We start from the raw sequence: 16,278 nt of genomic DNA on the forward strand, positions 1-16,278 counted from the left end.
TTACAAAGTATCTACGTAGTGCTTTTGTTCTTTTCCTTCTAGTGCCAGGTTTTTAATACACTTGATATGCTCTTTCTGCAGATATTTTCCGCCTTGTTACGGACGAAAATGGCTTAATGGACCACAAACAGCTTGGGTTACTGTTGCACGATTCTCTACAGGTGAGCAAATCCGCTAAACGCCAGTTAAACGTTTCAATCCCAAACCACACAAACTCAAAAGATAACAAAAATGTCTCAATCTTTATCATGGAATATAATGAAAAACAAACAACGCTTGTTGGAATAGTGTTGCTGAATAGCTTTCCTTTGAGGCCACATTTAGAAGCTTGTTAGAAGACTTAGACTCGTATTTGAGTCTGGTAGTTAAGGCGTACAGCAAAGCTTCATTTAAATTTCGCATTCGACAGTTCATATTTGGAGGCGACTTGCACTGTTTGCAGCGTCTTACATGGTTGGTCGACAGAACAAAAGAACGAACAACAGAACAACGTTCCCCGCCCTAAAATAGAATGCAGCTGCCGGTTATCAGGGTACAGTGGAAATAGAGTTTTTGAAAGGTGCAGGGGGTTCCTTTCTCTCCCCCCTCCCCCGCCGCCTTCTCTCAGCTTTTTGCTCTCGATCCAACTTTTACGCAGCAAATTAAAACCAACAGAAAGGCCAACGAGTTACTTTCGTTGTTGCGGTTGTTTGGTTATTGTGGATTATTTTGGTGTGCGTTAACTTAGGTAGTTTATGCTCTTTTTGTAGATTCCTCGTCAACTGGGAGAAATCGCGGCGTTTGGTGGTAGCAATATTGAGCCGAGTGTAAGAAGCTGTTTCTCCAAGGTAGGTAGCAGGTACTGGAAATCAAACATTGACATCATTAAATCCATCCAACTCACTGCGTCAGGGGGAATATAGGTTCAGGTTATTCGAGATTCTACTGTATATCTTAAGATCCGATATCGTGAAGGCCTTTACTATCTCACATACGATCAAAACGACGCACAGCTCGGCCCGCCGGGTAGATAGAAGACAAGCCCTTATCTTCTAAAGGAATCTCGAACAAGAAGTCTGAATCGTTCTCAAGCGCCTATGTAGCCTTTGTCAGTAAAATGAGCGGGAAAACTCGTTCTCTAGCGCCTGGGTATTTTTTGTTTGTAAAAAGAGCGGGAAAACAGGAGCGTAAATTGGCACCCGGCTGCACTAAGAAGCGATCCTTGGTGACCGACAGGCTAGAACCAAACACGCGAGCGAGAGTGAATAACCAACGGTCGTTCGTTCGAAAATTGAAGTTACTGAAGTTTTTTTTCTTCCTCCAGGCCGATGCAAAACATACGATTGACTGTGCGCAGTTCATGGCGTGGCTATCAGCTGAACCTCAGTCGATTGTGTGGCTTCCTACTCTACACAGACTGGCCGCATCAGAAGCTGGTAAGTTACCCTAGTTTAAAGATTTTTTTAAATCCAAGGATCGCACAAGCTGATAACTAGAGAAAATTAGTATTTTACATGATATCAGGAAACAAAGGGCACTGTAGGAAAGTATTCCTCGAAAGCTTTTCTTTTTGAATGGATGGTCACAATTGAATACATCGAAGGACTCGAAAGCAAGAACCACTTTTGTACAACATATACTGTTATACATGTACTGGGGAGAAGTTATAAAAAAATCAAGAAAATTCATCTTGTGTGGTGATATCCTTAATTCTCATGAGGAGAAATTTTTGATGCTGATCACTGTTAGGTTTTAAAGGGTTAAGGAATGGTTTCTGTTCAAGGAAGAATTGGGTAATACGTGAAGCCACTAAATGAAATATGGACCATTTCATCAGTTGGATTACCTGCATCTCTAACGAAGTTTTCCCAGCCGAACATTTCCCATCTTATGCCGTAGCACTGGTTGACGGTCGCTTGGATACTAGTTTTCAAAGTAATGACAGCTTGTTTTATACCGTATGTATACCCAGTGGTCAAGTGACGTGCATGATGTTTTACAATTCTATTGAATTCTTTATTACAGTGAAGCACAAAGCCAAATGCAGCATCTGCAAAGAATATCCTATTGTCGGGTTCAGGTTTGTAGAACATACTTTCTTGTTGTCGTCTCATATTTTTATTTTCTAGTCTCGTTGCTTAATTGATGATCTTCTCTGCGAATTAATGTTCTAATAAAAACTGAAATCGTTAACTTGTCGCCTCTTTTTGATTTTGTAGATTCCGATGTCTTAAATGCTTCAACTACGATTTATGCCAGGTAGGCTAGCTTTATTTGTTATTTGCTGTTGTTGTTGTTGCCGCCATTTTCTGCAAGCGTTCACCTTTCTTGACTTTAAGTTTCAACTGCACCTCGTAGAACTCTTTAGTAGAATAGGCCATTTCCGAGTTGTTTTGAACCTCTTTAGGAAAGAGAGGCTGAATCCAAAGTTTTTATTATAAAATTGGATTTCGTTCATATGCAAACGAAACAGATTTCCATATAAAAAGCTTTGCACTTAGCCTCGCCCTCATGATGAGGTTCACAGCAACTCGGGGGAGCCTGGGACCCTGTTTGTGATGTTAATCTTGTGACTCTTTCCTCCTCAGAGCTGCTTCTGGTCAGGCCGAGTCTCCCACGAGCATCGTCTCACCCATCCAATGCATCAATACTGTTTATCGGTAAGTGACTGTGCTCCACATTTTGTGTAGGAAGCCGTAAAGTGTTGTATGAAGGACACGAGTGACACTGGGTACTAACATTTGGGATGGGCACTTAGCATGTCACCGTGGTGTAATTTTTAAGTAATAAATAAATAATTAATTAATTAATGGGAATTTTAGTGTAATCCACGGAGCGGCGCTTCTCTCCACTGTTAGAATTAGAATTTGGGAATGTTGTTTTGTGGAGGGAGGAAGACCGGAATACCCGGAGAAAAACCTTAGGAGTACTGAGAGACGAGAACCAACAACAAACTCAACCCACATATGGCGCCGAGTCCAGGAATCGAACCCGGGCCACATTGGTGGGAGGCGAGTGCTCTCACCACTGCGCCCTATCTGCTCCCCCAAAATGTGAGAGGGTTATCTGGCTTATTTGGAACTGAATTTGGTGTGGCAAGGTTATTTTTGTTTTGTTTTTAATCACCTTATTACAACTAAGCTGGGTCGATGACCTAGGAACACTTTGCCCGCTCCAGTCTTCTTTAAAAAGTACTTTTGGTTCGATTTCCCAAAATTCAAGTAATGTTTTTAGTTGTGGTCTCCGCCGGTCAACTTGTTTTCTGTTGCCACAGTCTGGTACAGTAGTAAGTGAACGAAGAAGTACTGAAATCTTAAATCCCTTTAATTTCTATTGCTTTCCTTTCCGAAAACACAACTTTTGGTCTCTGCCGGTCAAAATACTAGGGACCTTCAGATTTGACTACGAGTACAACTTTTCAAATCCAGTTTGCGTGGTTTAGATAACGGCTTTTCACATCAATCTTGTTTCCAGGGTCTCCTTATCTGCTGGTTAACAACGGAAAGGAGCGAGAGTTCCGGGGATGTGATTGATTTGAAATCTGAAAGTTGTACTCGTACTCAATCTCATACTCGTACTTTGATCTGAAGGTCCCTTTTGCCTTTTCAGCGACCCACGGCCTTGCATTGTAAGAAATGAGTAAGTATTGGGAAGTGGAGAGAACGTGATTGTACTGACACATGCTTTCTATTTCTTTTCTCTTTTGTAAGACGACTTCTGGTGAGGATGTACTCGATTTCTTCGCCATGGTTAGGAACAAGTTTAAGAAAAGACGATACAAGAATAAACCGCCCAAAAAACTTGGATACCTACCGATACAGACTGTGATGGAAGGGGGAAATCTAGAGACGTGAGTATTATTTTAAGTAGTTTGTTTGTTTGTTTGTATGTTTGTTTGTTTGTTTGCACCGATATCGAAGAGGGGTTCGACTCCCATTCAAGCCTGGGTTTTTAAGGTTTTCTTTTCGCAGCTGTGTAAGTTGCGTTCATAACTACGATGATCCTTCATCTATGAAATCTTTCATCCGCATTTCACATGGGTGATACATGTCATATATTTCACATTCATTTCTTTGGGTATATTGCGAAATCCCAAAATCACCAGCTCTCAATTGGCTTGATCGCTCAGTTGCCATAACTCACAGTTCATAACTGCGATATTCTTTCATCTATTAAATTGTAATTTTAATCTCGGACACGCTTGTTGCAGACCCTCGATGCCGTCTCCTCAACAAAACGTGAATCATGAGGTGCACAACAGACTGGGAATGTTTGCTCACAGGTGAGTGATTAACATCCTAATTCCCCTTGCAATATCAATACAATGCAAATGAGACAGGTGGGGAGAGTTTGTTACATGATCAAATTAAACTACCAAATTCTCAGTGCTGCATTAAAGAAAATGTATGAAACAGTGAGGATATGTATATTTTGAAAACTTGGGACTGAGAGACGGAAAAGGAAAGAGTAAATGAGGTAATCGGGGGAGCAGGGATGGCGCAGTGGTGAGAGCACTCACCTCCCACCAATGTGGCCCGGGCTCGATTCCCAGACTCGTGTCATATGTGGGTTTAGTTTGTTGTTGGTTCTCGTCCCTGCTCCGAAAGGTTTTTCTCCGGGTACTCCAGTTTTCCCCTCTCCTCAAAAACCAACACTTCTAAATTCCAATTCGATCTGGAAATTGTCCCCAATTAGTGCTCTGTGCTAAATACATTGGCACTTAAATAAAGTGATTTTTATTATTCCCGAGTTGTTCCAGTTTAACGATTTCATAGAACCTTTCTAGTCTTCTTCTTCTATATGTGTGCCTAGGTTATTGCCGGCGGGGATTACGTGTAATGAGTACAAATCGTGAATTTCGCTTGTTTCTTTCAAGGTTGGCTGAGGCAGAATCAGAAGGCGGGAAATACGATCCACATTTCTTGTAAGTCACGGAACCTTCTTTCATTTCCTCTTGACCTTGTTCAAATTTCGAGATTTTCTCATGTGACCTCATTTCTTCGGATCTTTCTGTCATGTTGATGATAGAAATATACACCGATGTATTAGGTTGTCTCTAACACTACCATGTATTTCAAAAAATCGTCACGACCATTGTTGTATAAGACGTCTTGTTATATACCTAGACTTTCACGCAACAAAACGAGCACTGTGATTGGTTGATTCTTTGTCACGTGCCGCGGATCAAATACAAATGTATCCCGACCGGGATACAATTTCACAGTTGTTGCCCTCTCAGTTGTTTGTCTGATTGTTTGTTTGCTGTGATTGTTGAAGGGAAAGTCTAAATATATAATAAAAGCACTTAATATATCGGGAAACATCAGGACTCTCGGGAAAACAAACTAACTGTTTCTCTCGGGACCATACGTTATGTGTATATTGTATTGTGCGTAAGAAGGCTCATTTCTCATCTTTCCGTTTGTGATTTTAGGGATGAAGAGCACCAGCTTATAGCCCAGTACTGCCAAAGGTACAAACCACCTGTTGTTACTCTCATTGTTGTTGTTGTTGTTGCTGCTGTTTTTGGTTTTGTTGTTGTTGCTGCTGTTTTTAGTTGTTGTTGTTGTTGTTGTCTTTGCATATCCAGTGTTTGTATTCGGGGCATGTACCTCCTCTGCCCAGTGTTTGTAAATTCTGTTTGAAGCTTACTTGCCTTTGCAATTAATCTACGAGAGGATTTGAATTCATTCAAAGTGGTCATGTGTTTGTTCGTCGCACTGTAACGATAAACAAGCCTTCTCTTGCAATGCAATAATCGTTTTATTCCTCTCTTTGTTTTCAGCCTTAAAAGTGATACGACAGAAGCTGTAAGTTATTCCGCATTTCACTCGTTACTCTATATACTAATGTCAGTAGAAGTTCATTACAGTGCATTTCAAAACTTTTCACATAAATTTCATTTCATATAGTTGTCAGTCAAAACGCAAAATTTTGAGTCTCACGTGGAACTCAGCTGGGGCAGGAGTCGTGAACTTCGACACGGTAGAAGTTCGTAAAATTGTGAATCCTGTACACTACAAGGAATAGCTATCCCAAGTGTTGTTGGCGATAGGATCGCAGAAAATTAGTTAGAAGTTAAAAGACGGTCATCAATTAGAAAAAAGCTGATGCTCGGTAAACAGACCGTTAACAACATTGAAGGAAATGTTCATGAGTACTTCAAGAAGCTACAGGGCAGCATTTGTATGAGGGACAGCCGAAGTAAACCGATCGCAAACAATGTATAATTTTATTTGCCTGAAAATTTGCCGTCGCTTTCTTTGATTAGACATACTGAGTTAAACACCAGGTCCGGATATTCTTTCGGCGCTTATTCCGCAAGAATCATCGACACCGGAAATGAAGATTGACTTGTTCACAGAAGGAGAAGTATTTCATATTTCGTTTATAGGCTGCACTGTCTTTGATAATCTCTGTCGCCAATTCACGAACAGTGGGACTAAGAATATTTTACATGGAAAATGATCAACGGGAACAATTTTTCTCTTTCATTTTATCTATCTTTCTAGAAATACGGCGGACAATGAGAACTGTAACATGTTGTTCTGAAGTTTCAACAGTGTATTATTAATTAAATTTTAAACGAACCTTGTTTGTTTGTTTCCTGCTAATTAGTTTTTGAAATTATTATTCCATGTCATCTCGGGCGTGTTTTTAAAAACAAAATTAAAGGTTTTCTTCTCTCAGGTCTTCATACATATCACTGTACTTAGTTTAAGCAAAGAATTGAAATCATACCACAGCAACTCGAAGTTTGCAACTCACCAACTAGGTTCACGTGAAATTCGAATTTCGCATTTTGATTGAAAATTACAAGTCATGATGAAAACGAACTTTAGAAAAAGCTACTTTTTTAAACGGACTGTAATTTTTAAAATCACTTAAACTGCCAAAATAAACAGAAAAGCAGTGCTTGATGGGTTGACATCAACCATCATTCCAAAAAAAATTGAACTACTTTTTATCTTGAAAGAATAAACAGCGATGGCACCTCCAGAGAGTACTGCTAAACAGCGTTACACTTACGATGAGTTTAGTAAAATTAGATCGCGTGACTCGAGGTTATAGTCTGCGACAAAAAGACAAATGAACTTTCTGTTAACGCAGTTCAGCTTTTAAAACCCTGACTTGGCAGCTTGGAGTTGACGCATCGGATTAGTTAAAATTTATGCCATTTGTTCTTTTGTCCTCTAGCCCAAAAGTCCAACCCAGATCGTAATGGCATTGGATGCGGTCGAAAAAGATGATTTGGAAGCCGAACTTCTAAAACTAGAGGAAGAAAACAGGTAGGAACAGTCTTAAGTTTACTGCAAAGCTTCTCGAAACATTTAGCTCTCATGGCCTCCTCCCACCACCTTTCGTTCGTTACAACAGGTAATCTGAATGATTTTCGCTCTAAAACTCACAGAAACGTCCAAATTGAAAATTTGAATTAAGGAATTTGAGTGGTCACACTTTAAGATTGCGTTCACTGACGCGAAGATTAAAAGGACTTTATGCATACATTGCGGCCGATTTAATATTCTTTTCGATGTTTGTTAATTTAGCCCTACTAGTCTCATTTTAGAGTAAAAATTCTATTGAATTTTGCACATTCTAACGAGGGTACTACCGCACATTTTCATGAAAATAGGACGGTGTTTACATGATACCGGCGCGACTTTCATTCTGGTACGAGTTCACTCCGGTTTCCTCTTGTGGCTCTGTATTCATTTACGTGATACCAAGACAAAATCTCATTCATACCGGAGCGAGTCATACCGGTGCGAGTTCACTCCAGTTACTGTACCGGAGCGAGATTTTATTTCCGGTACGAAAACTTATTCCGATGTATGCATGTGACCGCGGTACGACTGTTTTTTCAGGCTTGAAATCTTTAGTCTGGAACAGGTGACGCATGCGTAGCCTTTGGCATGCAATCCAAGAAGGCGTCACAATCACGTCGGCCGGTATGAAATGTATCTTCACGTAAACGCGGAATGAAATCTCATCCCTTCATATAAACACGGTATGAAATCACAATGTCATACCGGTACTAAACTCGCACCGATGCGAGTTTTCACATATAAACACCCCCTAATAGAATATATAGATCAGCCGCCATTTATACATAGGTCTGTAACCTGTCCTTATTTTCCTCTCCACAGGGACCTCCAAGAGGAGTATGAGCGTCTCAAATCCATCAGAGACCAGACCGGTCCACCCTCGGACAACGATGCCTCGCCGGGAGGGGCGCAAAATCGAGACTCGGAGCTGCTAGCCGAAGCTAAACTGCTGCGTCAGCACAAAGGTCGCTTGGAGGCACGAATGCAGGTGTTGGAGGATCATAATAGACAGCTTGAGGCGCAGTTACAACGCCTTAGACAACTACTCGACCAGGTACAGTTTTTTTTGGTTTGTGTTTTGTATTCCTTTTGCGAACATGATTAAATATATAATATAAATAAATAAATGAATGAATAAATAAATAAATAATGGCTTATTGCAGAGTATCCAACAAAATGAGGTTCGTCATCTACAATATCTACACTACAAATCAACTCCAAATAAAATAAAATAAAAATAAACTTACTATTTGATTATACTCAAATAGTAAGATCACATCACCAATTCTTATATTCCCTAGTAGAAGTTGAAATATCGTAGGATCCTTATGCTGGCAAAGGCCCTGTAAAATCTCCGAAGGGCCATAAGCCAATTTCTACAATAATCCCTGTTGAAATGTCCTCATTTATATTCTCATCTTGAGTCCCCGACCGGAGTACACTGCAACGAATTTCACAACGTTCGTGAAGAGTAGATTTGTCCACAATTTTGTACAACTAGTAATACGAAACGGAATACAAGAGGCCTTTAGATTCGCGTACGAAAACGTTTGTTTCCAATAGAGAAAGAGTGCGCACGCGTGAACGAGTGTCATTTTGGCGGGAAAACGAGATAGCCGTCGTCATGTTACTACGAGTTTTTGTGAGAACGGCATAACAAGGCCTCGAAACATAGGTGATCTAAAAACTCGAAGTCAAAGCTCGTATTAATAGTTGTACTCGTAAAGGTCTCTACTAAAAGAGCTTATTACAAACGAAATTTCTCTAGCGTTTCGCAACTTGCGACGTAACAATCATTTTTCCATTTTTGTTCGCATTCCAGCCCGGCCAAGACAAAAGCGCGACCCAGTCTTCCGAACGTACAACGCCGTCCTCTTCCATCAGCTCGCTTGGCGCAGACACGCCCTACCCCCCTGGGAAGTCAGCTCGATCTGGTAAAACACGCGGAAACGACAGCGATTCCGAGTCGGAACCCGGTGGAACAGCCCCAGTTGGTCCGGGACCCGCAACTAACGGAGTTTCTGGTAGAGGAAGCGAGGACCCGGCTTTGAAAGAGGTTATGAGTCAGATTAACTCGTCCTTTCCTGCCGATCAGAAAAGTAAGTTAGAAAAGATGGAAGTTTTTCCCTACTGGACTGCTATCCTCCTGTTTGATTACTGGACTTGTAATTAGCCTGTGAACAGGTTTCCAAGTGGGGTATGGGGCGAAGACAGAAATCGAGCTCGGAAAGGGGGCGAGATAAAAAGCCCCCCAGACCGCGCTCCACTCGTCCGGCTCGCCGATTTTTCTTTCTTCGCTCTATATCCCACTTGGCAGCCAGTTCACAGGCTAACCTCTAACTGAGGCACGTTATCAGAGGAAAATTATTTTTCGAAAGCCTAATGCCATAAAAACGAACAGGATAGTGAAGGCAAGCAACGCGTAGAAAGTTCTTGACATCGCCTCATTAATAATCTGATCATCATTATCCGTTGTGTCATCCTCATCATTCTCTTCACTGTAAATAATTTATTCTCCTCTTCCTCATCATCACCACCGCCATCCTCGCCCTCATCCATCATCGTTGCCATCACCATCATCTATTCTAGCAATGCCACATGACACACAGTTCTTCGTTTGTTGTTCTGCACTCCTCTTTCACCCTGGCTCTTCACTCTATTCCTTACGCACAGAGCACAATCCACCACTCAAAGAGATCATGGCAAACCTGTGGTGTGTTGTTTGTTGTGAAGTTAGCTGACTAATGCTCTTAACTCTTGTGTAGTGTCTGCTGAGTCCTAACCGATGGAATCTAACACTGCATGGCTGTTCACTCTTTTCTGGTAAGAGACTGAGATAGTACGCTATGAGTCTCCTACGTAACAGCTGTTTCGTAGGAGACTATTGCCATATTTGAACTGAACTCTTTGGCATTGTTTTCAAGCGTTATGTTCTTGTCTGTCACGCAACACGCTTGCACTATCATCTAAACGTGATTGAACAGTTCCCCTTTGCTCTAAAACCAAGCTTCTTTTCTTCTGTTTGCGTTCACCGCCACCTGTTCGCTTGCTTGTTAACACCATCACCTTCACTTTTACTTGTACACTGATTCACTTTTGTCCTTAATTCTTTCCTCTTTTCCATTTTGAAGTGATTCAATGCGGTCTTAATCTTCTGTCCGTCACGGGTAACCATGCTATGTCAGGGGCACTTTACTCTTCACCCAGAACAAAAGATAAGAGTCAAGGTCACGATCGTTAGCCTGGTGAGCGCGATGATTGGGTCCGGTCCTTCACATATCGAACTATCGATCTGTTCATCTGGTTGGCCATGTTGTTTCCTTAGACAAGAAATTGTCCCCAGTATCCATTAATCAGGCGTACTGATAATGAGTGGAAGATGGGTAGGAGACCAGCGGCACATGCTCGACAAAAGCTGTCCTAAGTTACCCCCTCCCCTACTCCACTCCCCTCCCTCGCTCCCTCCCTCCACCCTTCTGAGGCCAGGGAAGTGGGGTTAGTAGGATTCCAACTTACTTCATGTAACAAAACCCGGCTAGCCCAAAAACCCGGTAATCTGCGGCCTTGTGCGAGACCCCACGTCCAATAGCGCAGTTTGCGGTTAGCGGCACATTTTTTGACAAACAAGCTTAGAAATAAATTCTCCGTACTGAATTTAAAAAGAGGCGCGCCGTTTGTTCAACCCACTTCTCACTGTTTGGAAATCGGACGAAACACTCTTCCTCGTGTTTGATGTAATATATCAAACACGAGGAAGAGTGTTTCCTCCGATTTCCAAACACCGAGAAGCAGGTTGGAAAAACGAGGCGCAGCCGAGTTTTTTTTAACCAACTTGCAGGTGTTTGGAAATAGTAGGAAACACTCTTTCGAGTGTTTGATATACCTTCTCAAACTATTGATAATTCTTGGAGAAATTCGAAGCAAAGGTTCACAAAATTTTATGATAATTAAGATTACATTTCTAAACCTCCTTCCAGTAGTGATTTGATTTGTTTTGGCTTGATGAATTATTAATGAATTTGAGAAGTATTAAATCAATATTAATAACATTTATCTTCCATTTTAGGTGCAGACCCAGTAGGCCATTTATTTGCCACCGCTAAAGATGTGAACAAGGCAGTGGAATCGTTAGTCCAAGTAATGACATCAGACGACGAAGGAGATTAAAATTAAAATATATTAAGGCATTAGTGAAATCAGTATATACTTTATTCGGGATGAGCATTTAAGAAAATTTTATAAAATCTTTGTTAAAGAAATTGAATACGTATTTTCGCTGTATTCCCCCACCCCTTCCCCTGGCATCCCGTTTTGGGATAATAGATCGGGTAAAACCGGGCCCCGAAGGTCTCCGAAGATAATCGAACACGGCCCGAGGATCTTCGGTAGAATAAGTAGACGACAGTTATTGCCCAAGATAGATACAAATGGGAACGTGGCGTTTCAACTAAGCTTTATTGAAATGTTTACTAACGGATTATTACGTTTGTTGTTGTAAGGTTTAAAGCATTAGTTAAATTAAGTTTATCTTGGAAGGAACTGTGTCAAGTCATCTGTAAGACGATTAGGTATCACTGACACGAAGCTTGGTCTGAGTTCTACACTTTCCGCTGGTTCTCAGGACCGCCGGCTCAGAAAGCCGATCGAAGAATTAGAACTGACGGCTAGAATCGCGCTGGCCAGTCAAAACCTGTTTAAACTTGTCAAATTGATAAACACCTTTTGTTTCGTAGATTCAAGTTTTAAATTTAAGGTCGTTATAAATACCAGGCAAATATATTTTCCCGTTTTATGTTATGTAATAGCTCGTATTGAATTTAATAATTTTGTTGAAATTTTCCAATGCTTAAATTTACAATGGAAATCGCGTTTCCACCGATGGCATTAAATCGGTTTTAAGTATTCAAAATCGCTATGTTAATTATAAAAGATTTAAAGAGCTTTTTAATAGAAAAATGCCGCTACAACTTATTAATGTTAACCTTTTCCCGCCGACAGATGCAAAAAATATAAAATAGTAAATACTTTGAATAATATCTCGGAAAACTTATGAAGCTTAACAAGTACTTCAGTAGAATTGCGGTCCATATTACAAGTTAAGTGCATTGTTTGTCGCATTACGTTTGACAATGGTCTTGTAATAAGATCCGAAATCTTACGATACTTTTCTGTTTCTTCAGTGCCTACACTTATATATTAAGTTTGCGAGATGTTTTCAGAGTAGTTATCATTTTATATAATATTAACATTATTAACTTTGCCCTTTCACTCTCAAAATTTAACCTTGCGTCATGTGTTAGATGAAATCCTCGAGTATGTCCATTCATATGAAGCCCACTGAAGCAGTACTCTGTATCGTGTTGTACAAGGTTGTGGGTTTGGTTGGCGTCCAAGAGAATGAATCAAATCCTTAACTACTCACCCAAAAGTTATTGAGCAATACTTTCCATACATGATCCGTCTTGGCACCAGTTCTTGAGAGTGAAAGGATTAATACTGTGTTACAGGGGCTGAGGGCTATATGGTTAGGTGCAGTGGTGAAGAAACGATCTCAAACAAGAGAGAGGCGAACGAACCGAAGAGAAATTGACGATACTCACGATTCGGGAAGATTGAGAACTTATGAATGATAGCTTGATCTCTGTCGAAAATCACTCAGTAAAATAGAGCATTACAATGCAACCCGCCAATGGGAGAATCTTTTCTTACGGATGGCCATCCAATGAATGCGTACCTATGCGCTTCGAGTTTTAAGGACTAACTTAAGGTTGCGTTTTTTTATCGACGCATGTGGTTGGATTGTTTCTTGCGTCCCAAGTAAAAACCAGCCTTATAATATATTTAACGTTCCAAAGTATTTGCAAGTTAAGTTTCCTATCTTAAGTTATTTTCACTTTTATGTACTTCGCTGTTGGCAATTTTCGCCACAATTTGATTTTGGCGCCGTGTAACATTTGATTTTCACCCTGTTTTGCGATTTCATTAAAATCGTGACAAAAGGCGAAACGTTTCTTGTTTTCTCATTTAACTACTTGGCTTAGCAAAACGAGCTTCAGAAAAAATAATTAATGCTGCTGTGCTTTAAATGGTTTGGAAAACTTCCTTAGGGTTTCGTTGATCTTACGGCATAATGGATGAATATTTTCATATTAAATAATGTTATTTTCATATCATTAGTTGAATGGTATGTAAATTTTTATACCGTAGTAAACTGTTGTTACGTATCGTCTTGTTTAAAGTCCATTTTTATTGTTGTATTTAAGGGGAGGGGTTCACATTTCAGCGCATGTGCATGAATCAAAATGGGTTTTTTTCTCTTTTTTATCAACTTTATGGCCTTAAAAATCCCACTCACATGTACTTCAGTAATCACATTCTATAATTAGTCCAAGCAAAATGACTGATGGCCAAAATTTACAGAAAATACTAGTGAGTTGTACTCATATTTTCGTTATTTAATTTAGTGTTGACCTACGGTTGATGTGTTACAGTTTACATGCGAAATAACGCAATCATAGGCAAAAATTACCACCCGAGTTACCTAAAGTATTCCCTTCCGAATGGTTCATAAACAACGAATTAAATTAAACAGGCTTGGGTCATAGCGAGCAAAGGCGAAAAAGTTTTTTGATTCATGGACATGCGCAGAACCGTGAACCCTCCCTTTAACGGGGTACTGTCATGGAGATTTTTCTGTGTGTTGGTTAAGACTGCTCAAATATTTGACAAAGAATCTCTTTTCTAACATGAAATTACTCTTGCAACACCAGGAGGAAATATGAAATGATTTCTCCGAGAAAGAATAAACTAATAATCGGGTGCATTACGGGTGCATTTTTCCAAAATACTCAGAACGAACTTGTAAAAATTGGCCAATTTTTTCAAGTTGCAATCCATTTCCATCCATGCTATCCGCAGCCAAAGATGGATGATACTAGTTTCTGTGGACTAGTAGGGTTATAGTTAACAAACTGAACAATTATTTTAACGTTTCCCTCGATACAAATATATTTTTTGGCTATTCAAAGTAACACTAAAAATAGGTGACATTGCCCCTTTAAGTTATTCCCGGGGAAGGTGGGTACTGTTGGCTTGATCACTCTCCATTTCCATGTAAAAAACAGCAAGAATTTTCTTTAAATCAAACAATGCAATTCTCGAGCGCTTTCTATTTGTACGAGAAGAGCCAGTTGTTCCGTTAGGGAATCAACTAGGACTGTTCTAGTTTCCACTCGCAATTTTTGGGAAAAGTGCTTCTGAAGGTGTTCCTTTTTCCGAAAAAAAAAATTATTTCCGACGATTTTTCCTCACAAATGGAAAGCCCTCCTTGTCTTGCCATACTTCTGTCGAGCAACAATCGCTGTAGCCTGCAAAGTAAGAGTATTAATTTGGGCGAGCGCTATGACCGCCATCTTGGATTTTAAAAGCAGAGGAAGATTGATCCCAAGATTTTGCAAATCCAGCATGGGGCAGCTACGATAAACCAAGAATCTGGTACTTGCGTGCCCCCTTTACCTTCAAATCCCACTGCACGAAAAAACGCCTTTGCGCAACATCAAATGTGTGGTCAAAGAAGGTCAAAGGCCACCTTTGATTCGAATCACAGGTGACAAAGGCCGCATTTGATTCACGCGTATCAAAGGTGGAGTCAAATTTGATTCGAATCAAAGATATTTGTAAAGATATCACATATTTGATCCACCTTTGATGCGCGTCATAGGCGGAGTTAAAGTTGTTTGATTTCAATTTGACGCATGTCAAAAGTAGGGTCAAAGTTGTTAATACATTTGAACTCACTTTTGATTCGAGTCAAAGGTATATGCAAAGGCGTCACATATTTGACGTATTTTTGATGCGCATCATGCACATCAAATGTGTTGTCAAAAATGTCATTATATTTGACCTCATCTTTGATACGAATCAAAAAAAGAGCAAATCCAATTTTTCGTGCAGTGTACCTACACCGCTGCTCCTTTCTACGCAAGCTCGTTTCCCGACGGCTTGTCAAAGACAACGAAGACTCTGGGTAAGAGATTGAGGCTGCCTTCTTCTTATTGTACCGTACCCGTGGCCAACGTTGCAGCCGGTGGAAGTTCGACTGGGTTTGGGGCATGAAAAATAATTGGGTTCAAAGTACCTATTTTACACCGATTCCCATGGTATATTTAACAATTATTCCACGTGCGCGCGTTGGATATGAGATGATAGATAGCCAACGAGCCGCGTCGCACCGAGTTGGCTATAATCATCTCGTATCCAACAAGGGCAAGTGGAATAATTGTTTTATTAAAAACAATCAAGAAATATTGCTAGATCTTACTGATTTCGCTGTGCAAGAAAAACCAGCAGACAATTAATGGTCGCCATTTCTCGGCCATGGTATAATGGCTCATGTACCATGGCTGCTAAGCCAACCAAATCCCTCGAATGGCATAATACAATGATTCAGATTTTAATAATGATAAGTATTCTCATGGTATAATATAGTCGTAGAACCTGAAATAGCCACTGGCCTAAAAGGAAGCCCTCCTGCACTAACCTCTCGGGTGCGCTTTGTTCCTCCCACACGATATTCGTGGGGTATTTTTGTCACGTGACACACTTGATTTCGTCTTCGCTACACTTATCAAATATGGTGTCTATGTGGCAGTCATGTCTTGATTATGGTGCCAGCTCTTCGTTTAAAATTTAATAACTGAAATAACTTGAAAACTGAGACTTTTTACGTGAAAAAACAAATTTGAATGCAAGGCTGGCACTACGACAAAGGGCAGATTTATGGGTGGCCCGGCAATATTTAGACTAATAGAATTAGTCTTCCTCAGGGCCAGAGCTATACTGAAGGAAAATATAGTAACGGCTCCATATTTTAAAGTTTGAAAAAATACATGGAAAAAAATGATTGGCTAATACATGACGTGAAGACAGCGTACTTGTAAATATGCGATAACAAAAATATAAGTGTAAAATC

General features: G+C 40.3%; 1 protein-coding gene and 1 long non-coding RNA gene across 6 annotated transcripts in view; both read left to right on the forward strand.

Moving 5' to 3' along the window:
- Positions 1–11,945, forward strand: part of LOC146483787 (dystrophin-like) — an 86,912-nt gene extending 74,967 nt beyond the window's left edge. For 4 of the 5 annotated variants that reach the window (XM_085105927.1, XM_085105926.1, XM_085105930.1 and 1 more), the window contains exons 56-70: positions 82–161; positions 750–827; positions 1,304–1,415; positions 2,005–2,059; positions 2,199–2,238; positions 2,568–2,639; positions 3,690–3,829; positions 4,190–4,261; positions 4,856–4,903; positions 5,414–5,452; positions 5,765–5,789; positions 7,177–7,268; positions 8,130–8,361; positions 9,130–9,406; positions 11,374–11,945. In XM_085105927.1, the coding sequence (XP_084962053.1) occupies positions 82–161; positions 750–827; positions 1,304–1,415; positions 2,005–2,059; positions 2,199–2,238; positions 2,568–2,639; positions 3,690–3,829; positions 4,190–4,261; positions 4,856–4,903; positions 5,414–5,452; positions 5,765–5,789; positions 7,177–7,268; positions 8,130–8,361; positions 9,130–9,406; positions 11,374–11,474 (1,463 nt within the window). In that variant the 3' untranslated portion in view covers positions 11,475–11,945. Of the gene's footprint in view, positions 1–81; positions 162–749; positions 828–1,303; positions 1,416–2,004; positions 2,060–2,198; positions 2,239–2,567; positions 2,640–3,689; positions 3,830–4,189; positions 4,262–4,855; positions 4,904–5,413; positions 5,453–5,764; positions 5,790–7,176; positions 7,269–8,129; positions 8,362–9,129; positions 9,407–10,072; positions 10,131–11,373 lie in introns of all 5 variants that reach the window. The other variant, XM_085105929.1, reaches the window with a different exon arrangement.
- A 30-nt stretch (positions 11,946–11,975) lies between these two features.
- On the forward strand, positions 11,976–13,532 carry LOC146483788 (uncharacterized). Its single transcript, XR_014863838.1, has 2 exons — positions 11,976–13,321; positions 13,364–13,532. It is a non-coding gene; the product is annotated as an uncharacterized LOC146483788 (long non-coding RNA).
- Positions 13,533–16,278: the final 2,746 nt, after the last annotated feature.

This window comes from Pavona decussata, unplaced genomic scaffold (assembly GCF_977016875.1).
Source record: "Pavona decussata unplaced genomic scaffold, jaPavDecu1.1 SCAFFOLD_38, whole genome shotgun sequence".
Lineage (NCBI taxonomy): Eukaryota > Metazoa > Cnidaria > Anthozoa > Scleractinia > Agariciidae > Pavona > Pavona decussata.